The sequence below is a fragment of the Chelonoidis abingdonii genome, chromosome 23, assembly GCF_003597395.2.
Source record: "Chelonoidis abingdonii isolate Lonesome George chromosome 23, CheloAbing_2.0, whole genome shotgun sequence".
In the NCBI taxonomy this organism is placed as follows: Eukaryota; Metazoa; Chordata; order Testudines; family Testudinidae; genus Chelonoidis; species Chelonoidis abingdonii.
In genome coordinates, this window is record NC_133791.1 from 3,800,292 (window position 1) to 3,825,240 (window position 24,949).

A 24,949-nucleotide genomic window follows, 5' to 3' on the forward strand; every position below is an offset into this window, starting at 1 on the left:
AGCATATCCTGAGTGATTTGGTTTGTTAATGTGAACCCTTTTCATTTGTTTCAGTTCTCCCCAAATCCAGCCCCAGGCCTGGCTTTGTTACTTTTATTATTGTTAACATTTATTATTTGTTTCTGGTAGGGTCCATAATCATGCCACAGTAATATGGTGCTGTGTTAAAACAGTTTTTGGAAGGACAGACTTTTCTCTGTTGTCCCCCAGATTTGCCATTATCAGTCAGCTAATTTCTCGTTGGCACTAGGATAGGGATGAGACTTCAGAAGACTTGTGGAAGTGGAGAGGATAGTTTCGCATGCAGGCGGGTTTGTGAAGGATGTTCCATGCATAGGGAATGGTCCAGACGAGGACAGGGACACTGTTGTGGGAGAGTATCAGAGGGGGAGCCGTGTTAGTCTGGATCTGTAAAAGCAGCAAAGAGTCCTGTGGCACCTTATAGACTAACAGATGTTTTGAAGCATGAGCTTTCGTGGGTGAATACCCGCTTCGTCAGATGCGTGTCATGCATGTGATGAAGTGGGTATTCACCCATGAAAGCTCATGCTCCAAAACGTCTGTTAGTCTATAAGGTGCCACAGGATTCTTTGCTGTTGTGGAAGAAGCAAAGAAACTGTTTCAAGGTTAATGTCACTGGTCATGTGGAATGATGGGGTTGGGGATTGAAACTTCAACAATCAAGGCCTATCTCAGCAGAAATGTCATGTTTTGGGTAGAAACAATGGAAAATTCTGAATGTCAAATGTTTTCCACCTAAAGCCACAAATGGGTCAGAGCCATGCAAACCTTCACCCCCATTTCCCACAATGTCTGTGAGCCTCAGAGAAATCTATTTATGCAGCTGACCCAAGTTTCAAGTTTGTGCAAAATATGAAAGCAGATGTCTTTACCATTGTGCAGTACAGCACAGCTCTGCTATTGGACATGTACTCGGTCCTCTTTTTTCTAGCGTATGAATCTCAGTTCCTAGTTGTGGGACTTCTAGAGATAGTTTAGTCCTGTGCTTCATGCTAGGGAAATGCTATCAGTCAGGATTGGGAAAAACATAGGAATTAAACGTTGTTTTCAAACTTCCCCCTCACCCTCTCAAATTCTTACATTATATAGGGTTCTGTAATTCGTTTTCAGGCTGCAGGTTTTTCAGAATTTGATTTTAGACCCAAACCTTTAAGCAGACTTCATTATTTAACTAGCTAAGAAGCTATCACAAGATAACGAATTTTCTCTCAGTTAACAAACTTTTTTCTGTATCACTTTAGCCTTTTGAAATATTTAACTTGCTACATGTATTCTTGCTGCATTGCAGTGAGAATCAGAAAGTAGATATTTTATTATTGTCGTCACTTGTGGATGACTGGATCCTAGTTGTATTTCTGTTCCAAGCAAACGTTACTGACCCTGATCACAAGCATTTAATGTTTAGCTGCTGAAACCCCTGAGAGGTGGCTCTTGCAAAATTTTTCTCCTGTGCAGACTCAAATGGAATTCACCCCTCTGAGTTTGAGGTTTGTTCTGGAGTTTGAACAAGACCAAACATTCAGTGTGAAACATAGTTAAAACCACACATTTTCACTGGTTTTCGTATGAGAACTATGAAGAATTTGCAAGTTTTCTGTGAAATGATAACTTGGCCCTTGTTTGCTCAAATTTAGGCCTAGTTTACTTGAAAGGATTTCAGAGCTTTCAGTGAACCTGAATTGAGTTTGAATTTGTTTAGAAATACAAATACAGGAGACATTTGAATAGAATTGGGTTTTAGAACCAAAAAAAAGTTCCTGCAGCTCTGATATTTCACAAATGTACAGTTACAGGGCCAGATTCTGTTCTCAGTTACATTGGTGAAAACATGGTTTAACTCAAGTGAAGTGGGAAGTTACACTGGATTTACATCAGCGTAGAATAACTGATTAGCTATTTGGAATGTCAGCTCAAAGTATTTACTGAAAACTCCTCAAAACCCAAAAGGATTTCTATAACTAAATTCTTGACACCTAATTCACTGATTTTTTTGGGGGGTGGGGCATGCTTTTAATTTTTGGTGGTACATGGTTTACATAAAATCTTTAATGTAGACCAACCGTATTTAACAAGGGAATGCCAGCAACAATCTCACTTTTGTAAAACATAATGAATTGTTTCAAAGGTGCATGATAACCTCCTGGGAATGATACACAATCTCCTTTACCAAGCACTCGAAGGGTCTATTAGGAGTGACTCCAGCCCAGCTGCTTCTAGTTAGTTCAACTTCAGTAGATTCTGGTTTGATTTAGTGACCGACCTTTACCACTGTTTGTTCATGACACCTGGCTGCTGGTGACAGCTGATTCATGGCCATTCAACAGAGGCAAAATAAATCTCATAGTGCCATACTTTGGGGGTTGATTAGAGTTCTGTAGCCTGGAAGTCCTATAACCTTGTAGGCCCATGAGGATTACCAGAGGATCCCAAGTTCATGATGGTAAAATATCAGGAGGTAGCCGATGCATCTGAAGAAGTGAGGTTTTTTACCCATGAAAGCTTATGCCCAGATAAATCTGTTAGGCCACGTCTAGACTACGCACTGTATCGGCGCGTTAAAATCGATTGCTCAGGGATCGATATATCGCGTCTAATCTAGACGGGATATATCGATCCCTGAGCACGCTTATATCGATTCCGGAACTCCACCAACCCCAACGGAGTTCCGGAATCGACATGGCGAGCCGCAGACATCGATCCCACGCGGTGAGGACAGGTGAGTAAATCGATTTTAGATATTCGACTTCAACTACGTTATTCACGTAGCTGAAATTGCGTATCTAAAATTGATTTTGCCCCGTAGTGTAGACCAGCCCTAAGTCTTTAAGGTGTCACCAAACTCCTTGATGGTAAAATGTTTAACTCTTTCAGTTTCTTTCTTTTTTTTTTTTTTTTTTTTTTACTAAGTATGGATCATTGGTATCCCTTTGAGAGTCATTTCCTACTCTTATGGGTACTACACAGTCACAACAATGGTATTTTTATTCAGTGAGTTTTGGAACAGCATTGGGAAGGTAGTTACAGGTTTTGATATTGAGGTAATTCCTGTGTATTTGTAGTATAAAAATAAAGACTCTCAGAGATGCCAAAGGGCTGTTGGGTCCTGTAGTCAAGGCCCTTGCTGCTACAGGATTGTTCTCTGCAGTATTCCTTAGGGCATTGCTCAATTTTAAATGAACCAGACAACGGAGCTTCCATTACTTCATTTGGGAGGCTAAATATAATGTTACCTCAGTTATAAATTCAGGATAAAACAATGGAAACAACAGGACAGAATCGAAATGGAGCTAGAACAAAAGCCCGTTCCCCCACCAATGACTACCGGGAAGTGAGGGAACATGATATGAGAAAAATATACACAAGGCAGTTGTACTTTTGAGGAATATTGTTAAGTGTTGTGATGTATCATCCAGTGACATCTTGTGACTGAGCAATCTTGACTCTCTAGATGGATAGTATGCTTCAGTGATGGAGTAAAGAGCTTTTATAGCCTCTGGTTGTATTCTTTGAGATCTACAAGCTTCAGGAATCTGTTTTAATCTCTTTATACCACACTCATCGCTGTAGAATCTGAATGCTTTATGGATTTTATCAAACATACATGCAAAAAAAAATGCTGCTTTCCTTCTCCCTCCTTGTGGGAGGTTGTTTAGTTTAATTGTGTGTGAGTTAGATTATTTATCCATGATTTAAAGAGAGAGTTCCATACTGAAGAAAATTATGGTAGCTTCAAATATACTAGACTTCAGCTGTACAAACCCTGCAAAACAAACCTTATGAAGTTCTTGTGGTTTCAGGCTTACTTACAAATTTGTGCTTCCACTCAGATCCATCAGAATTTGTGAAGATTCACTATGAACCTTTCTAGTAAACCTGGGACTGATTTGTGGGTTTGCATCACAATTATGTGAAATTCACTTCTGACGTGAACTGTGGTGAAAGACGGCAATTTTGACTGAGTCTCCCTTTGAGATTTTAGGTTCATTTGACTCTGAAACCCAAGACCACACTCAGGAGCTCTCAGATAAAACATAAAACACAAAGAGTTTAATCCAGGTGCAGGCAGACTTTTTGAGCTGAGGGCCACATCGGGTTTCCGAAATTGAATGAAGGGCCCATTATGGGAGGCTGTGGCTCCCCAAAGAGCCAGAGGTGGCCCGGCCCTGGGCCCGGCCTCTGCCCCCTATCCAACCCCCCGTGCTTCTCACCCCCTGATGGCCCCCCCGGGACTCCTGCCCCATCCACCCCTCCCTGTCCCCTGACCACCCCTGGACACCCTGCCCCCGATTGCCCTCTGCTGCCTCATGCAACACCACCTCTCCTTCCTGACTACCCCTCTCGGGACCCCTGCCCCATCTAACCAGCCCTTCTCCCTATCCCCTGACCGCCCCCAGAATCCCTGCCCCTGACTGTCCCCTGCTGCCCCATTCAATCCCCTTTCCTTCCTGACTGCCCCCAGGGTTCCCCTGCCACACCACTGCACAGCACAACTGCAGCTGCGCTGCCCGGCAAGAGCTTGCAGCCCCGCTGCCCAGAGCATTGCGCTGGCGGCGCAGTGAGCTGAGGCTGCGGGGGCGGAGGAACAGCAGGGGAAGAGCTGGGGGCTAGCCTCCCGGGCCAGGAGCTCAAGGGCCAGGCAGGAGGGTCCTGCAGCCCGGATGTGGCCTGCGGGGTGTAGTTTGCCCCCCTCTGGTTGAATTGATCTCCTGCAAAGTGAAGCTGCCAGATTCTGTATGACTTTCTTCAGAGTGAGCCCATTACTGTTGTTGTTTTGGGGGTTAAATGAGGATTTTTCCCCATTAGATCCTGCAGGGATGTCACAATGCTGATTTGTAGCCTTGCAATCTCTTCCACAGCAGACTGATATAATAAGCATAGGATTAGGATTTTATGCAGAAGAGGCAAAAACTCCTTATTAAGCCATCAAACATTTTAAGGATGAGCAAAATGAAGACAGAAAAACCCTGGCTTCATTAACTCTTTTCTTTATTAATAATTGTATTCAGGCTATCCCCAGCATGAAAAATCTTCCTTTAATCTAAACGCATGTTGACTACTCATATCTTACTCAGCCTGACAGATACTTCATTGCCTTGAGATGCCCTTTTAACTTGTAAAACATCAGTTGGGTTTTCAAATTCTTAAGGCCTTTCAAAGAGTATCAAAATCCCAAAGGGTTATATTTCTTAACTCCCTTCCTGTTGCAGTGTGAAACTCAACATCCCTCACAGAGACCTGCATCCTCCAGGTGGCATATATCTGACCAATCCACAGTCAATGCTGTTTGGACAGAATAACAAATGCATCTTTATGGCTATGTTAATAGTGGACAGGGTTGGGGAAATAATTCTTCCTTGTGCTTGTGAGCAAGTGTTGTTCGCAGCATTTTCTGATCATATGTAAAACACGATCTGTCATGTGTCTGGCTGTTGTATCCACCAGGGCTGGCCTTTGCCTCAAAAGAGATTGTAGTGGCCCAGTGATATGTATATACTGTACTGGACTTTTAATGAAAATGCAAGGAAGGCATTTTAACTGACAAATATTTACTCCCCAGAGCCAGGTTAAATACATTGTTGGAGGAATTTCTAGAATAACATGTCTTTCTGTACACCGATACTGTGTTTAGGAGATTAAATTGTAAAAGGTTTAATTAAAACATGTGGGTTGTTTTTCTTTTTTAACCTTGTGGAATGGAAATCCATTTTAGGGATAACTCTGAGCAATAGTTATGCACCGCTCCTCGTAACCCCATAGTAGCCTTTCTCTGTTCCACGATATGTTTGGAATGAATTGTCCTTCTGGGGGTCTCCCAACCATGGCAGGCTGCTGGAATGAGAGGATTAAATGAATGTAAACCCTGAAGGATTTTGTTAAGCTTCAAGAGGCTTTAGGATTTTGAAAAACTAAAACAAAACTTGTGCAGCCTCATGCTTCAGAAGTAGAAAAGGCACCTCGAGTCAAGATAGATTTGTCAGCCCAGTGGATAAAGAGGATGGAAGTTATTAATTACAGGCTAATCATCTGCTTCTTCAGGGAATAAGAGAGATTGAAAAATCACTCATCCCTTTGTGTGAAATGTATCTGAAGCACAGGTCAAAGCCACCTTTATTCAACAGCTTTCTCATTCACCATCTCCGCTCTTCGGACACACAGTAGGCCAGATTCTTAAATCCCCTCTAGCTGTAACTAGCCATTTGAGAATTCCTCTGGGGAGCTTATGGGTGTAGTTTGGGCAAGTCTCTTGCAGGCATTTGCCCCCCTCCCCACACATGGCCCCGTTGGTCTGACAGGAGCTGCCCCCCTAAATATAGAAGTCAGACTACACCTAAGGATACATGTAAAGCCAGCAGAGCCTGATCCTGTGCCAGTTGTTCCCATTGCTCCCACTGAGCATGGATGCAGGAGAAAATCAAGCCAGAGTAATTACTTCAGAATTTCCAATGGAGTATCATCTCTGTGAATTGAATCCTAACCTGATTGGTACTCTGTTTGTACATTAAGAAAACAGAGAAGACAACTGATTTCCCTTACATATGGATCTTCAGAGACACCCCTACCCATCACTCACATGTACATATTCAGACACTTCCAAAGATGTCTAAGGAGAGTGCTCCTTGGAGACCTGGAATTATGTGATGTCTCCCAACTAGGGTGGTGGCCTGATTTCCCCACCAGGGTTGGCATGGCATTTCCTCTCTGGAAATCACTGCCATTTTAGGATGCTGCTGCTTGCTTCACAGAATTTTTCTTGAGAACTGTGGGATCTTCTTCTTAGTCCACTCCAACAAAGTTCTTTGCCAGCCTTGTTTGTTTCTTTTGGCAATTTTGATGCAATGAATGCACATTGTATTTTTCTAACTATACAAAGGCCACTTGTGCTGCTGTGATGGTGCCTAGTTTTCCTAAACACATGTTCCTCACAAATATTGTTCCTGTAATTATTTCTAGTGGAATTAATGGAAACTAAATTTGTGGGAACAATGAGATTAAGCTCCCTGCTTGATGTGAACTATGGCCAAAATAAGAGAAGGAGGCTTCTCAATGCTACCTCATCTCCAAACTACAGACCATTTACGCCCCTCCTCGTTAGCTACATGGCATACAGATAGTAACTTTTTGTGTCACTGGTAGTTCTGAAAGAGTTTATATTCATGTATATGAAAGTAATGTGGAAGGAAATACCCAGCTGCTACTTCAGTGACCAGCAGCACAACAGTACTGATCAACACAAGCAGGTCCAAACTGCACTTCAAAGCTCCCCTAGAGGCTCAGGGCCTACAAGAAGTTATCGTAGAATTGATACTTTGGCCATTCATCACTACAACTGAGGACTGGTTCCACCTGCTATGACAAGGTTTTTCAAGGCATTGTGTGAGCAAATGTTCTGCCTATCCACTGTCAGAGCAGGGATGGTCTTGTGGGTAAGGCACTGGACTGGAACTCAGGAGATCCAGGTCTTATTTCCAGCTCTCCTGCAGACTCCCCTTGTGCCTTTGGGTGAGTCACTTAATCTGGGGTAATTTTCAAATTCCGTTGACTTTTATGGGATTTAGGCTCTTAAATCATGTAGGCAGTTCTAAAAACTCTACCCTTAATTTTTATTCTTAATTAATTTTACTCTTAATCTCTCTGTATCTCAATTCCTTATCTGTAAACTAGGGAGAACAATCCTTCCTCCCATCCTTAGTCAGTCTGTCCATTTTGTCAGGTTAGGTTGTAGCCTCTAATCTCTTATTATGTGTATGTACAGTGCCATGCGCAATGGGGCGTCTAGGCATTGCTGAATACAAATCATAATAACAATGTGATGAACTAGAACAAATGAGAACCTGATCTGGCATGAAGAGCCCTGTGAGAGTCATAGGTGACGACAAAGAAAATGTCCAGTGTTTCAGTTCATACATTTTCTGGGCACTTGGATTTTCTGTCTTGGCTAGTGAAACATGACGTACAATCAAGTTCACTGACTCTTGTTGATCTGTTGCAGGTGCAGAGCGAAAGTGCTTAGTGAATTTAGTGCAGTTGAAAGGCTGACAGTCCTGGAGACGGAGGGCTTCTAACCTGAGGTTAGGTACATGCTTCTCCATTCTGCCTCACCCCTGACCTGGAGGGACAGCTCCAAGGAGAACAGGGTTGTTCAGTCTCCATAGCCCTTTCATTTTGGTTTCTTTGCTGGAATTTGGGAGGTGAGAGACAGGGAAAGAGGGGCTCTGGTTGAAATACTGTGAGGCATGTATCTCTTGAGATTGAAAGGGATCAGTTAATGACTGAAAGTAGAAATGAAATGAAAAAACAAATGTAGACAGCACTCCCTAAATGCTGGTTCTCGGTTTGTACTGTTGTTGTGCTATTCTTTTTACAGTAATACATTTCCATGTATTGCCAGCCTCCAGAGACAATGTGACGCTTTGGGCCCTAGCCCCCCAGGGCAGCAATAGCTTTTCTTCCTGAACATCTTGCAGCTGCAGTGATGTCTTTGAGAGGTCATGTTTATAACACAGGTTGTTACAGTGGAAAATAAGATCCGCAAAGCACAGGTGTGTCTTTCTCTCATGGAGAGCAAATCATTTTACCCTTTCGGGCTCACTACAGGCTGCAGTCTGATTTGATTTGCTGTTGATTTTGTCAGATGCAGGCTAGACAGTGGGGTGGATTTAACTGTTTAATAGAGACCCCCCATCCAGGATCCTTATGTTCCTTCTGTGCTGCTCCAGCCCCTAGTTGTCGGCAAAGTTCAGCCCCTCATCCATGTATACCAGGGGAGGCAAAAGGGAATCTCCCCCCGGCCAAGCCAGAGGAGCTGTGACAACTTGGTCTCCACTGGAAATTGTTACCACCTGGTCAAGCCATAGGAGCCATGCTGAACTGGTCTTATCTGGACCATATGTTGCCTACCCCATGCTAAGCTAGGAGGAGCTGAGTTGCTTTCAGGTGGTTGCCGCCTCCTGGCTATGCTGGAAGCAGTAGTTCAGTTCTTATCAGGAAGCTCTTTGCAGGCATTGCAATGTGCCATCTTATCAAATGCTGATGGTGAATAATAAAGGCCCATTTTGGCTTCAGCGTTCCTTTTGGCAAGTATCTGCATTGCAATGATGACTTTAGAATGTGAGGAGCCATAAAAGAGGAGAAGCAGCTTTGGTGTCTTAGCATTCTACATGGTTGCTAAACTATGTGCCACAAGTACCAGCTACATGCACCAGTGAACCCCACCATGTTCTCAGCAGCAGCACACCCTAATTAACTCTTGAAGATGTTGTCTTTGTGTGTGTGGTTTAGTGTGGGAAGAGAGGACTGGACATCAGAAAACTTGAGTTCTAGTCTAGCCTCTGCAACCGACTCATCGTGTGAGCCTGAATAAGTCACTGAAACCCCTCTTGTGCCTAAATTTACTTGTTGTAAAACGAGGATCATACTTGTCTGCCCAGCAGAGGTTACCTATCTCACAGGGTCAGCATCTGCAATGCTCTTTGTGCTCCTCACATGAAAAGGACTGTATAAGTGCAAAATATCATTAACACTGACACTGTTTGGCATAATGGGAGTTCCAGCTGCTCTCTCTGAAGTAGTTACAGGTATTGGATACACTCACAAAAGAAAGTTGTCACACAAGTGCCTAGAAGTCTGGAAGTGAATGGAAAAGTTACCTTCAGATGGTTGAACTGACATCTGGGGATGTGGGGGTAATCCAGTTAAGTACCTTCAACTCAGGAAGAGTGTCCTGCTAACAGCTATGTTCTTTGACTTGATACTGTAAAGCCACATAAATCCCCAGTACCTGTATTTTGTTACGTTGCTGAGATGTGGATCTCCATCTGAAAGGCAAGTGATGGGTTTGGTGGGTCTTTGTGTATCCATCCTCATCTATGAGTTTCTGTTACGTTGTGTCCCCACTTCTCCCTACCCCGCAAAATGACAAGGAATATGATGTTTGTTACCACAGCTGCTCTCATTTATTTTGCACTCACTGGTCACAGATCACATTCCATGCATTCAGAATAAAACATATGCCTCTACAGATCACATTCGGCACAGTAATAATCATCCTCTTACCAACCATCCCAAACCACCAGATGGGGAACAGAACAAAACAGCCCCCCTGCCTCCAATAGCCAATCCAACCTGCCCAGGTTTGGGATCCTCAGCACCTTTTAGTGATGATGCTCTGAGTTTGGGAATTTGGTTGAATTCCCAAAGCAGGAAAAATATTTACTTGGGAAAGGGTTTCATTGCAAACTTTTGTGCACTCCAGGTATTAGCCTCCCACTGAAAGGAATGCACCATTTACTTGCTATGATTTGCACAATAGCATATTTGAAAAGTTTCAATATGTAAACAAAGGTGAAACCATTGTCTCCACATTTTTCTGTCCTGTTTTGATAAACATTATAATTGTTTTGCTGGAAGTACAGTGGGTCATGCTGCCCCGACATGTAGATGCAGGATTTGGGCAAATAGAGTTGCATTCAGAAAGCCTACTATGGAATCTGGCAGCTCTGTAGAGTGAAATGTAGCATGCACTAGAGTTGGGAGGTATTGAATCACAAAACTGCAGGTTCTGCACTTTTTCAGCCGATGGTATTTACCAATGGTATTTACCAATGGTAATTGGTAAATTAGAAGGGTCTGAGGGAGGTACAAGGAAGGCCTCTTTGATTGCATGAACTTTGCTTATTTTACTTTATTTGATCTCCTTTTTCAACACTGCCATATTTCAACACAGCTTCAGCCAAAAGACAAATGTCAAGTTGTCCCATACCAAGTGATTTGTAAGTCTCACAATTTGTAAATTGTCAGAGTTTCAGAATGCAGAGTGAATGTCTGAAATGAGAATAACAATTCCACATAAGCTGCAGACGTCATTTATTAAATGTAATTGGACAGCATCATAATAAAAACCAGAAATTACTCAGAGCAGTTCACCCCCTGAAATGTTCCTGTACAACTTGGAGCTTTTCTCGTTTATTCTTACTTATATTTTCCCACTCCCATAACCTAATTTATTATAGGCTTTCACAGTCCTCATGTTTAATGTACTTAATTCTCCATTGGTAAACTTGACAGGTCAGGCCACTACAGACATCTGAATTTTTTTCTCTTGCTGTTGTAAAAACAATCCACTGCCAATGTTATAATGACTAAAGAACACCACCCAAAGGAACGTCTTTGTGAATAGCTTTTCATGTCAGGCCTAGGTTAATTCTCTTTCCAGGAATGTATATGTTGTAATAGTGAATGTGTTTCCATGCTGACATTTATGCATGTGTTTTCACCTTTTCACATTCATTTCCTTCCATTTATTTTAGCTTTTTTTTTTTTTTTTTTTTTTTCTGTTCTTTGGCCTGCCTGCTGCAATGTCCTTCCAGAGCTTGTGTGATTGCCTTCGTCGTAACATCTTATACAGTTGACATGGAATGTCTGGCTCCACAGCAGAATGGTGTTCTTTTCCAGCAGAACTCTGCCTCCTCGGTAGTTGTCATTTTGAGAATGCAGTGCTTTCATTTCCTGAAAGTGATCATTGTAGAAACAGTCCCCCAGGAAGTGAGATATCTTTCTCTCTGTCACCTGTCTCCTCTGTTTTATCTGTACAGCTCACATCACCACAGTATCTGAGCATCTTGTCTAGCTCTTACTTTGTCGTGTAGGGATAAGCAGCGTTCTTTGGAGGAGCAGTTGTTTTGTTTTAAGTGTTTCAGCTATTGGACTGTTCTGATGTAGTGAATTCATGTGGAAGGAGCCCTGAAATTTCTTCTAGTGATGGAGGATCTCAGACTTCAGGAGGATTGTGCTGAGTTTGGGTAAGCTGTCAGAGCTGCAGATGCTCCAGTTGAAGATTATTCAGTCCCCATGGGTCTGCATATTTGGGCTGGAAATCTCACAAGAATAGGATACTTCCCAAGATGCCTGGTACTGCCTGTCATTATAAAAATACTGCAACTGCAGCCTTTGTCACAGATCTAGAAATGCAGAGCTAGTGCAGGAATGAAACATGCTAGGAGGACAGAGCTATTAGAACAGTGCATTTGGTTTGATTCTAGAAGATGGGATAAGTGTTCAGGCTGGGAGAATGATCATATTCTCCCTGACATGCTTTGCCTAGAGCCTTCCTTTCTTCCTGCAGTCAGAGCATTTCTTTTTTACAGAGCTCTTGCAGTGTAATTCATGGATAAAGGCGTGGAGTTTACCCACCAGCTAAAAGTATCCAGACTAGCCTCTGGTGGTTAAACTGGAGAAGGGCCAATAAGACCTAGTTCAGGTTTTGGTTCTGTACAACCTCATCACTCAAGCTTTGTTTTAGCAGAACCAAGAAGCAGAGGTTGGTTTGGAATCTGGGTTTCAGTTCATCAAACTATCCAAATTTTGGGACGGGAGTTTCAGATGGAAAGTGGTGGGTTTGCCCCCTCTATATAAGTGTACAACACAAGCCTGGGTTTGAACATTTGCAGGCTACATTAAAGACAGTAATAATTAAATTAGTGCCTAAGACTTTCATCTTTATGCTGAAGTTTGTACATAACGAACACCAAGAAATGTCCCCAAAGCATCAGAGGTTCCACATATTGCAGTAATAACTAGCACAAGGATATGCAACCTATGGCACAGGTGCTGAAGGCAGCACGTGAGCTGATTTTCAGTGGCATTCACACTGCCCGGGTCCTGGCCACCGGCCCAGGGGGCTCTGCATTTTAATTTAATTTTTGATGAAGCTTCTTAAACATTCTGAAACCTTATTTACTTTACATACAACCATAGTTTAGTTATATATTATAGACTTATAGAAAGAGACCTTCTAAAAATGTTAAAATGTATCACTGGCACATGAAACCTTAAATTAGAGTGAATAAATGAAGACTCGGCACACCACTGCTGAAAGGTTGCTGACCTCTGAACTAGCAGTTTAAAATAATAAGCGCTGAACAGAACTCGTGCACTGTTTTAAAGCTGCCACCAGGAGGCATCCATTTTACAAGAACAAAAAAAAGGAACATGGGATGAGATACGGGAGAGAGATTGGAGCTTCTGACTGTTTGCAGAGGTGCTAAAAATTGTGTGTGGAAGCTTCTCTCTGAACGCTTTTTACTGAGACACTGTGATTCATGGTTTTCTCTGAATGTGACCAACTGGAGCTCAGTGCTCTTGGTTTGCCAGTTTATTAATTTTCCTAAAAATGCTGTCCTCAGTAGTTTGCTAACCAGAGAGGCGCTGCAGCCGACAACCCAAAGAACTGTAGGTTGCGATGCCTCACAGGTTAGCCAACTATAATGACAGTAGCATGAATCTTCTTAAGCAGAGATGTAAAGTTAAAATATAATAATTGAAGGTGCTGTAGGTAAGTGTCTTTACTTTCCAGGATGATCTGTGTGCTTGATGTCGTTACTGAGGAGTTGGTTTGAGTATTACCCCAAAATTTATACTCTTCTTTCTTTGGCATTTTGTCTCATTTGGTGACATTCTGATTTGCCCCTGACATACAGCAGATGGCTAACGTAATCTGGCTGATAAGGCATTGGTGAGGCCTCATCTGGAGTACTGTATCCAGTTTTGGGCCCCACACTATAGAAAGGGTGAGGAAAAATTGGAACGAGTCCAGTGGGGGGCAACAAAAAATGATTAGGGGGCTGGAGCTTATGAGGAGAGGCTGAGAGAACTGAGATTATTTAGTCTGCAGAAGAGAAGAATGAGGAGGGATTTGATAGCTGCTTTCAACTACCTGAAGGGGGTGGGGGTTCCAAAGAGGAAGGATCTAGACTGTTCTCAGTGGTACCTGATGACAGAACAAGGCGTAATGGTCTCAAGTTGCAGTGGGGGAGGTTTAGGTTGGATATTAGGAAAAACTTTTTCACTAGGAGGGTGGTGAGGCCTGGAATGGGTTTACCTAGGGAGATGATGGAATCTCCTTCCTTAGAGGTTTTTAAGATTTAGGCTTGACAAAGCCCTGGCTGGGATGATTTAGTTGGGGATTGGTCCTGCTTTGATCAGGGAATTGGACTAGATGACCTCCTGAGGTCCTTTCCAATCCTGATATTCTATGACTTTAAGTGCAAGCCCTCAGCTTCCCAATATTTTGGCCTTGGAATCTTCGTTGGCAACTCTTTTGCATCTGGTACCTCTCTTGATGAGGAATCAGTTTTTGGATACCTGCATCATCCTGGATGTCAGCATGATGAATATAATCAGATCTCATGCACTCCCACTCTTATTGCAGGAATTTTTTTCCAGTTACCAGAATTTGCAACTGTTCTTTATATTACACCTTACTCCTTGTTCTGAATCCTGTTGTGGCAGTTAAGATCAGCTGGGAGGCTCTAATCTTGAAGACTTTATGGCCAGAGGCAGGCTTCTTCAGTCAAAGATCCCAATTACTGGACTCTTTATCTCTTGGGTAACCCACTGGACCTCAAGTCTTGTGGCCATCAAGGCAAATGACCTGAAGCACCTGCCTGTCACAGTGACCCTTACTTTAAAAAAAAATAAAAAAATAATAATAAAAAAAAAAAGTAAAACAAACAAGTTCAGAGATGAAGTGAAAACCTAATTGTCTTACCAAGAATGTTTTTCATTACTCACCTCTGTAAAGATGATACTATATGCATCTCAGTTTCTTATATACTGGTACCGTGATCTCTGTTTAGAAAAACAAAACTGTGGCCTTTTATGAAGATTATTCTAAGATCTGCAAAGAACAGCTTTTAGAAGAGACAGTCAGCAAAATCCTACCAGCCTGGCCAAAAGGAAGGCTCGCTTTTGGCTGCTGCAGGTTCTGTCTACAGACTTGCAGGGTTGCATGTTAAAAGACTCAGTTGTAGAAATGTGAGCAGTGCCAAGTTGGGTCTTGCCACTAGATGAGAGAAGTTTCTGATTTGATTAAGTCCTTAAATTGACAAATACACCTGTCATCTCCATTCCTCAGACTGGAAGGTTGCAGAGAAGTCTTGGTTCTGAGTTCAGTTAATCTGCTTTTCTTTTCCCTGTGGCACGTGCTGACTTTAGCAAGATTTCAGGTGGATCTATTTTGGAGCAAGTGACTTGTCTATATAATCATTAGCTCAGCCTCGATTTCATTAGCGTTTATTGTCTGAATGGTATATGCTGACAATGGACATCCAGCTGTCTGTGCATTACTCTTAAAGTAACATTACAAAGCAAGAACAGAGTGACTTTCTTCCAGGCTGCAGGGTTTGATCTACCAGCAATAATAGTCCTGGCCCTACTTGTGTCCAGTAACTTGTCAAAGAACTATGCCTTACTTTGGCTTTTGATACAGATGATGAGCTTGGAGTCAGATTAATCAAAGTTAACTGCAGTGTGTGTGGAAATGGGATTCCCACTTCTGCAGGCAGGTGAGCGTGCCCTCTCAGCTCTGGGTGTGCGAAGGAAAACGAGTTAGTTTCAGTAGCCAAAGGAAATGTACAGAGTACAGTATACAGTCTGCAGCTCATGATTCTGACTTCCAGACCAAATGCCTTAAAAACCATACTGGTCTCCTTTTTTTCTGACGTTTAAGTAACACATTCTCTTTACAAAGCAAAGAACTAGATACTTGAACCCAAATACATTTTTTGAATGTCTTGTTAAGTGCCAAATGTCAAGAATTTCATAGTGAACCAATAAATCTCTTTAAAACCTCCCCATACATTTCAGATGTCTGATTGGAACATAACATCTCCAAATTTGGGTTTGTTTTGGATTTTGTAGCTGGAAATGTGAAATGTCCCAGTATTGCCATGGTAGATTATTTGTTTTCTTTTAGCCATGATGTGGAGTCTTCTAAAAATCTCCCCTGCAGCCTATTTGCACAAGCCACTTTAGAGGTTGCTGCAGAATTTGGTGCCTCTGAACTGGTATGGAGTATTACTCCTGGGTGCACCCACAGTATGGGAAGGTCAGGATAAAAGCAATGACACCTGTACAAGGGAACACACTGCTGTTTGGTAACCCTCTATCTAAGCAACCATGTTAAATTATCTTCAAGGTTTCCACTACGGTTTGTTTGATTTTTCACTTAAATTCTCACTTCTGCTAGGCAGTTAATTTTTGCTGGTCTCTTAGTTGTTGGCTGCAGGTTGCAGAGAGATTTAAGTATGAAATGGATTTTAATATGAGGTTCTCTAGCAGTCTTATATGTTGTACATTAGGAACATTGGCAGCTCATGAACATAGACTGTTGGTTTTGAAGTAACTTTCACATATTTCAGTGAGGCATGAAAATGTTGCACTATAGAAAGCAACTCCAGCACTTACTTAAGAGGATGAGGCATGCAGCCAGATAATGGCTTCCAGGGGGACTATGGGGAGGATGGTGCCTCAAAGTTCGGGGAAAGGGATGTATAAACTTCAGCTGATTTGGGGCTCTGATTCTTAAATCTGTTTCTAATTCTGATAGGTGGGCATTACTTTATGCCTACAGTGTTTCTTCTATCCCACTGGCCTCTACCACACAGATCAGTTAAAGAATAGTGTCATCTTGACTTTCGATAACACAGGAACCAAAAAGAAGAATGGTGCTTTCCCTTTCTCTCAGTTGGTAATCACTCAGGAATTGTGGGTGCAAATTTATCATAATGGTTCTGCCTTTTCTTCAACAGAGGCTTAAAGATTTTGCTTTTAAAAGCTGACACACAAGTTAAACTATGTTGGGTAAGTAATGACATTTGGTGTCAGAAAGATACTCTCTCTTTTCTGTGGGAGTATTTGCTGAAATGACCAGTTGCTGCCAGCTATTCAGTGAAAATGATTCCCTATAGGTCACCAGCAAGAAATAATTGAGCAGAATGCAATGTAAGAGATACCACACACTGCTGAGGCTCATTAAACAAGCTACACATGAAACTTGATGGCATCCAGAACTGATCTGGAATTAAAGGTCTGAAAATTGGTACTGAGTATAAAAGCAGAAATGGGGTTTTAGATTCTGAGAGGCTGAGATGGGCTTTTTGCTTGTTTTCTTTGACAATGTGAGCAAAATGTGCAAAATTATCTTGGAAACCAGCCTTTTGATTTAGGATAATTCGTCCCTTTTTTTAAAACTCTGGACTCCTAGTAGTTGGTGAGAGATGGATTCATTTTATCCTTTGGACTTCCCGTGTCAGTAAAGATTTCTGCTTTTTTTTACTCTTTGTCATGTGTGGTTTTGAAAGTTCCTGCTTCCTTCATGTCCCCTCATTAATAATGATCTGTGATGTGTTGTGCATGAGCGTTTGAATAGGCTCATTCGACTATTCAAAGACTCCAGTCGGGTCTACCATGTGACTACCCGCTGTGATCTCCTCTTCCATGTGAAAGACTCAGCTTACATGCAACCCTGTGCCTTTCACTCTGTTGGGCTTTAGATCCATAGCTCATCAGGCCAGAAGGGACCACTATGATCACCTGTCTGCTATCCCCCACCCTACCCCACCCCACCCATATAATACAGGCCATAGGATGTCCCGGAATTCCTATTTGAACTAGAACTTTAGGAGCTGGGAGTGCCTGTTGGAGGACTTGGGAGCTGCTGGTCATAGGGAGCGCATAGCTGGTGAAGTGCTGATGAAATATACAGATGAAGAAGTTGGCATCACATCAGAGGCAGTGTTAGCCCACTAGGGCCCCAAGCAGGAATATTTTCCCTCCCCCAGCACATAATAAAAATTGAATAGCAGGCAAGCTTGAGCTGCTTGGGGCCCTAAGCAATGGCTTAGTCTGCTTATGCCTAGCACCGATTCTGCATCAGATCATCAAACGGTGGTGCATAAAAAAAATGGAGACCTTCCAAGAGTCATTGTTGCCCTATTGGATACTGGTATGCAAAAAGGGTCATTGTTACTTAGGGATTTATCTGTGATGCCATAGTCCTCTGCATGATGATGTCACAAGTAGAAAACTGCAACCTCAGATGAATAACAAAGCTGGGATGGAAAAAGAGTTGAAATAGAAATGCAGAAAATACAAAATATTGTTCAGTTTTCTCCATAAGAGGATGGTGGGTATTTAACAAATTTGGCTGAGAAGTAGCCAGCTCCTGCTGACCAGTTACTTGGCTACATCTCATCCTTCCTTAGTTCTACATAAATGCTCCCTTTCTTTATGCATATCAGCAAAGTAGTCATTTTGGGCAGGTCTGGAAACTGCAACCTCTTTGATTGGGGGTATTTTGGTATTAAGGAATTATTGCTGTTCTTATAGTTTTGATATTTTCTGTTATTAACAGTGCTCTCTGGTTTGAACTCATGATTGTTTAGGTCACGTCATAGCTGCAAGTATAAATTACAGCATCACAGTAGTCTTTATCATCTCTTAATATGGCAATAAACAGGAGAACTGTTTCATAGGACAAGACTGATGGTCCATCAGGTCTGGTGTTTGTGGCTATTTCTGAATGTTGCAATGAAAGCTTTAAACCTTCTACATTGCAGCTAACTGTGAAATTTGATTACATGATGGGAAGTTTCTTGCTCTTTCAGCTGGTGACTGTCTGTTCCCCATACTCCATTTTGTTTTTGTTCTCCTGTGGCCTCCCCTCCCTGGCTGTTAAGTTGTTTAGCAGGGCCACTGCCCTTCTCAAAAAGGAGGGCCCCTTAAAGTTGTTTACCAAGAGCCATTGCCCTTTTCAAAGGGATGGCCAATTGTGCTAAGTGGGACCACTGCCCTGTTCAAAGGGTTAGTCCTGTTATCACCTTGTTAAACCTGGGCTCGGTGTAGGGTGGACAATGTCCAGTTGCAAGGCCTATTGTGTTTTTAAGGTCCTGGGCATGAGTCATGCCTCATGTTGTCTGCAGTCCCTATTGCACAGGACTCTGCCAGACATGCTCTGCTGCTCACCTGCCTTTTTTTTTTCTTTCCGTCCCCTGCCTCTGAGCCACAGAAGTACTGGTGGGAAACTGCCTAAGTTTGCCCTTAAACCAGACATTTCTGATCAGACTCAGAAAGGTTCCTGCATTGCTCCTGGTCTGATCAGCCAGGGTTCTGGGGGTCCTTTCCCGCTCTCGTTTATTTTTGAGCGGACCCCCGTTTTTTAACCCCCCCCCACGAAGAACGAAATTGCTGCCTGAGAGATCTCCTGATTATTGGACTGTACCCAGCCTTCTGATGATTTTGCTGCTTTACCTCTGCTGCTTCCTTTGGGCTGGTAAGAATCCCTCTGTGAAATTCTGTGAAATTCTCTATACTTTTATTATTATCTTAGCTGCTCTCTCTCTTTCCCAGCTCCAGACTTAACCAGCACCCAATAGCGTGGTTAAGTTAGGTTTTAGAGATTGTTTGTTATTGTGTTCTGCTAAGTTAGGTTTAAGAAATTGTTGCATGTGTTCTGTTACTTGCTAATTGGTGTAGTCTTGGTTAAGTTAGGTCATAGATAAGATTTGCTGTTCTGTATAGTTGTGTAAGTCTGTCTTCCTGCTGCCCCCACCGAGCTCTCCAGTCACCCCAGACCCTCAGTCTCTCTGCTGTTATTAACCTGCAGCCTGCCTGCTCTCTGTCTCTGAAGCTCTCCTTCTCTCTCTCTTTTAATCCCTTCCTCCACACTCTCATTACCCCACAACCTCAATTGTATTACTGAAGTCAGCATAAAACCCCATTGGTTACCCTTTTTCCTCAACACACCTCACATTTTACATTTATACCACTGTGACACATTTTACCTAGAGTGGTTATTATCCATTTTCCCATAAACTGTTAGTTGGCTATATGCTGCTGGTGACACACCTTTTATATCGAATTGTTAGCTACTGTGTTACATTTAACTCAGTGTTAATTGGTACCAACATGTATCGTTCCCCACTTATTGATACCCCACTATTGAACCCCTTATACTATTTGCTGAAAAGAAACCCTCTCCCAATTGTTACCTCACAAACCCCATACCCCTCACTATTGAATTTTCCCTGTTTTTTGCATTTTCTTAATAAAGTTTATTTTGCACCCCACCTGTGTGGTAATTGCTCCCCAAGATCCCATATACCTGCTGGCAGGGACAGTGACCAAGTGAAATACGAGGATTGCGAATCCTTGTGGTTTTTATCCTGAATCTCTTCTTATCCACGCAAATATCTGATCCTTTTAAAAAATAATGTACGAGGCTATTTTCAAAGCTTGCGTCATAAATTGCTTCTACAAAATACAAAGGTGCACCCATTACCCTAATCTCTAATTTTTCATGCACAAATGGGTATTACTGAGGAAAGCAGGATATATGTGAGTATAAATATCTCTGTGTATGCAGACACGTGTACTGCATGTTCAGTGGGGTAAGTACCTATTCCATAGCAACATTTTAAGCTTTAAAATGTATCCCTTAGCATGCACTCAGAGAATTATTTTGTACAGCTTACCCTTTATTTTTTTACGATTGGCACTAGATATAATTAAAAACTAAAAAAGTGAGAAGTGAATGGAAAATAGCACACTTTTATCGTACATTAATCATCCTTCTGGTTTGGCTCTCCACTAAAATCTCTCACATTTCCCCCCAATTTCTCATCTCTTTCAGATGTCAATGAATGTGAAGCCGGGAATGGTGGTTGTGAGTCCCACTGCTACAATACGATTGGGAGTTTCTACTGCAAGTGCCCCAATGGGCTGAGGCTGAAGGGAGACGGGAAGGTGTGTGAAGGTAGGAATGGGATGACAGCCTGCTGGTGTGGGCCAGCCATTGGGGGCTTTGATGAATTCCCTTGGCTCCTACAGCTGTATGTGTTTTACAAAGAATTGCATTGTAGCCTTAGAAATTCTGAAGTTATAAAGTTAGGCTTTGCCAAATTTTATAGCAGAGTAATGCTTAGAGATTTTTACAGAACAGATCGGATCTCCCTGTGTTTGTAGAGTAAGAATCAGCTGTTTTAGTTGGTGCTTTTAAGTGTCCGGTGTGTAGTGTTGAGACCCTTTGCCCTTCTTCTGCTGTTTAGAACCCTTACCCCTCTTCTTCTGTACAGTCAGCTATATTTAAAATATGGTATTCCACACAAATTGTACCAGGATGATTTGCAAGATAAATAAAGTGTAGCTGGTGTGTGATGGGGGTAGGAATAAGAGGGTTTGGAGAGGTTGGATGGGGGTATGTGAGGGAGGTGTGTATGGTCTGGAGTAGTACTGTGGAGTGTGTAAGAGAGACTGGGTTGGGGGTGGGGTATGTGATTGCACATGGAACAGTAGAGTTGTTCCCAGTTGATCCCAGACCCCCGGGATCATGTCGCACTCTGGTAGAATTCTTCCTCTTTTTGTAATTTCAGGATGCAAAATAAGATTTTAATTATATTGACATCGAACACCCTCCCCTTATGAGAAGGAATAGGAGGAAATCAGATTTAGCTTTAGTGTATTGAGTGGGACCAAGCGTGGGACTTTTGTTTTCCTTTATGACAACAATTGTAACTAGGAGAGCAAATACAAAAATACACCAACTACATGCTCCGTAGATGATTGATTGCAGTTTAACTGCTTGGTTTCACTTATGCACTTAATTACAGTATGTCTTTTATTCCTTCACCTAGGGTACCGTCCATTTGAGCACCTCTTCTGGCTACTGGGAAGAAGCAATGGTATCTTAAATTTCAGCCAGATTTTCAAGGGAATGAAAAGCCATTAGCAGGGAGAGGCCATCTAGTCTCTTTCTCTCCCTCTCTGGGTCAACATGTTGTTATCTCACTCCTAATAGAACTTCCTTTTGTGAAGTGAAATCACTGAAAGCTCTCGCTTCAGGAATGTAACGGTTCTGTTTGTGCCCATTCCCAGCTGTGTCCTGTCTGCAAGAGGACAAGGGCTGTTTGTGGTTTCAAAGCACTTTAGCAGTCTTGACAATGTTTTGGAAAACTTTTGTGCTGAGCTGGTTTTAAGTGGACAAATTTGTTCTGATTATTCAAGGAAAGGGGGAAGTGTGCTTGGAAAACAGGTTGTTTATATTTGTAGTTTAAAGAAGCCTGCGCTTATTAAATAACAATACTCTGCAGTATTCTGCACTAATGCTCCCAAGCAGAAAAGGTAGCGCTAGTCATGTAATTTATCAATTATATTGCAGTACTGACACCACCACCAGTTGGGACAATTACTGAAAGAACATTTTCTTTTATTGCAATCAGGCAGACAGACTTGCTAATTATTTTAGCTTGTTAAATTTCCTTGAGTCTCTTCAGCTAGGTGAGAGAGAGAGCAATGCAAAATACGTGAATTTGGAAAGATTTCAAGTGAACTTCAGTGGAGTTTCTAATTTTGGGGAGAAATTTATGGTTTTGAGTGGAAATCTGGCAGAATTTGATGCCTCATTCTGGGGTGGTTGGATGGTGATCAGTGAGAGAGAAGCCTCTGTTGAAATATTTCTCCATTTCTTTCCATTTCCTACTAATTTACAGCATGGTAGCTGAAACCTAAAACACACATCCTGGAAAGGCAGAATTGCCTTGAGTTTTCCAACATCAAATCCAGACTTGAATAAAACAATCTTAAATCAACCAGCATCTTTGAGATTTTAGAGTAAGATAACAGGCCTCAGAATGGAGTCTGTGATGCCAAAGAAAAGTCTTCTCTGTGCCAGGACTGAAATATCCATTCCTTTTACTCACTTCCACATAAAATGCTCCTCTTACAAATGCTCGCCTATTCCTTCCCCTCATGACTGACACGCCACTTGACTCCATCTAAACAGTGGTAAACTTGCACTGGCCATCTTTGAAAATTGAAACTCTCCTTGACAATGGGCATGGGAATGGGAGCAGTATGCCAAATGACAGGGCATCCAAAATATGGGATGTTGTGGATTCATGTGTAAAAGCTGCTCCTATATGGAAATATCCAGCGAAGTTGGCATTTCTAATGTCCAGGTGTCAAGTTTATCTTCCTTTGAACTGGTGAAGCTGTATTGGTGCTAGTGGAGCAGTGGGAAATTAGAAGGCAAATGTGAGCATAGAGCCAGCCATGGTATCTAAATGCTGGTATATTTGCTTGAATAGAAAATCCAATTTCATCTTACTCTCTGCTTGCTTACTACCGTCAAAGCCCACCCCCTTCTGCCTGTTTCCTATATATATTTCTTCTTGTTTTTATGTTGATATAAAAAAATGCCCTTCAGCAAGGGCCCAAGCCATTAAAAACTACTAGCTGACACCCCTTTTGCCATCCTCTGCTGGGAATTCCTTGTTTCATGTCATTTCCTAATAACCATTTCATACTGGCTGGACACAGAATGTCATTTTAATGCTCCTCAGAGAGTGGCAGGGTCTGTCCAAAGTCATGTAGCCTTCTAGTACTGTCATCTCTTCTAAAATCGTGTCTGAGGTGAATGTTATTTTTTTGTGTTTAAATTACCTTTGGAATAGTAGTATAACCATGTGATTGAGCGTACTATGGAATGTGAATATAATGGATAGGTCCATAGCCATTAGGAAGAATTAATAGATAATTCTACACAGGCCTGGTGGTAATGCTCAACTTCCAAGAGGATTAGTTTTGTCATTTTCTACCGTGTTAATACCTTAGTACCAGTCCACACCAAGGCTTAGGCATGAATCATTATGTTTATAAGGGGGGTTTTATAGGTCCATGACTTCACCCACAGAGTAGCCCAGAAGTTAGAGTCCTAACAACTAGATTTTAAAGGACCGGCTCTCTTTCCTCTACCCACACACTCCTGATTTCATTCAGTCATCCAGCATAAATGCTCAGTTTCTGGGCACAATCAGTAGCTCAGACATCTAAAATGATGCTAGTTGCATGCACAGAGGTGGAAAAAGGCTGTCTGGTTTGAAAATCAGGCTTAATGGGTGAATCCTGGCTCTATTGAAATCAACAGGAGTTTTGCCATTGTCTTAACAGAGCCGGGATTTCATCCGAAGTGTCTATCTTGCATTGTTTCCCATCTTCCACTTTGGAGTTTCTATTTCCATAAAATAGGCAAAGAGACACACATTTGTATGATCTGTAAAGTGAAAATTAGGGGACTGTGAAATGTAATAGTCTAGGCCCCAAAGGAAGCCTCGGTCATATGGACATTTCCCCCCTAGAGCTTGAATTCATTATCATTATGCAGCAGGGGTGGGCAAACGTTTTGGCCCGAGGGCCACACTGGGGGTGCAAAATTATATGGAGGGCTGGGTAGGGAAGGCTGTGCCCCCCCTCCAAACAGCTTCGCCCCCATCCCCTATCTGTCCCCTCCCACTTCCTGCCCCTTAACTTCCCCCCTCAGAACCCCTGACCCATCCAACCCCCACTGCTCCTTGTCTCCTAACTGCCCCCTCCTGGGGCCCCTGCTCCCAGTCCCCTGACTGCTCTGACCCCTATCCACGCCCTCGCCCCTTGACAGACCCCCCTGGAACCCCATGCCTAACCAACTCCCCCTGTTCCGTGTCCCCTGACCCCTATCCACATCCCTATTCCCTGACAGGCCCCCCCGGGACTCCCACGCTTATCCACCCCCCCATCCTCTGCTCCATCCAACTGCCCCCGACTCCCTGTCCCCTGACTTCCTCCCAGGCCCTACCCCTTATCCAACCCCTCCATCCCCCTTACCATGCCACTCAGAGCAGAATGTCTGGCAGCCGCGCTGCTTGGCAGGAGTGTGCAACTGCCCACACGGCAGCGTGGCTGTGGAGGAGGGGCTGGGGACTAGCCTCCCTGGCCGGGAGCTCAAGGACCGGGCGGGACGGTCCCGTGTGCCGTAGTTTGCCCACCTCTGTTATACAGCCTGTAGTTTTCTACTAGAGCTAAACTCTCTCCCCCACCGCCGAATTATGTGCTATACCAGTTCTGCGAGTTTGGGATGGCTGGACCTCAACATCAGACTATTGCAAGAGATTATTTGCTAACCAAAGCCAAGAATTAATTGTATTTTTTCTGAAGCTATGCCAATCCCAGCACTAGCTAAAATGGACACCTTTACCAAGTTCTTACAGCATTAAAAATATAAAGAAAACATATTTTCTTTAGTAAGAGTTAAAGCTCCCAACTCAGCATGTGATGTTGA

General features: G+C 42.7%; 1 protein-coding gene across 1 annotated transcript in view; it reads left to right on the forward strand.

Annotated features, from left to right (window-relative positions):
- MEGF6 (multiple EGF like domains 6) overlaps positions 1-24,949 on the forward strand; it is a 233,632-nt gene that overhangs the window by 110,605 nt on the left and 98,078 nt on the right. The window contains exon 5 of the mRNA XM_032763797.2: positions 20,489-20,611. Coding sequence (XP_032619688.1) covers positions 20,489-20,611 — 123 coding nt within the window. The remainder of the gene's footprint in view (positions 1-20,488; positions 20,612-24,949) is intronic.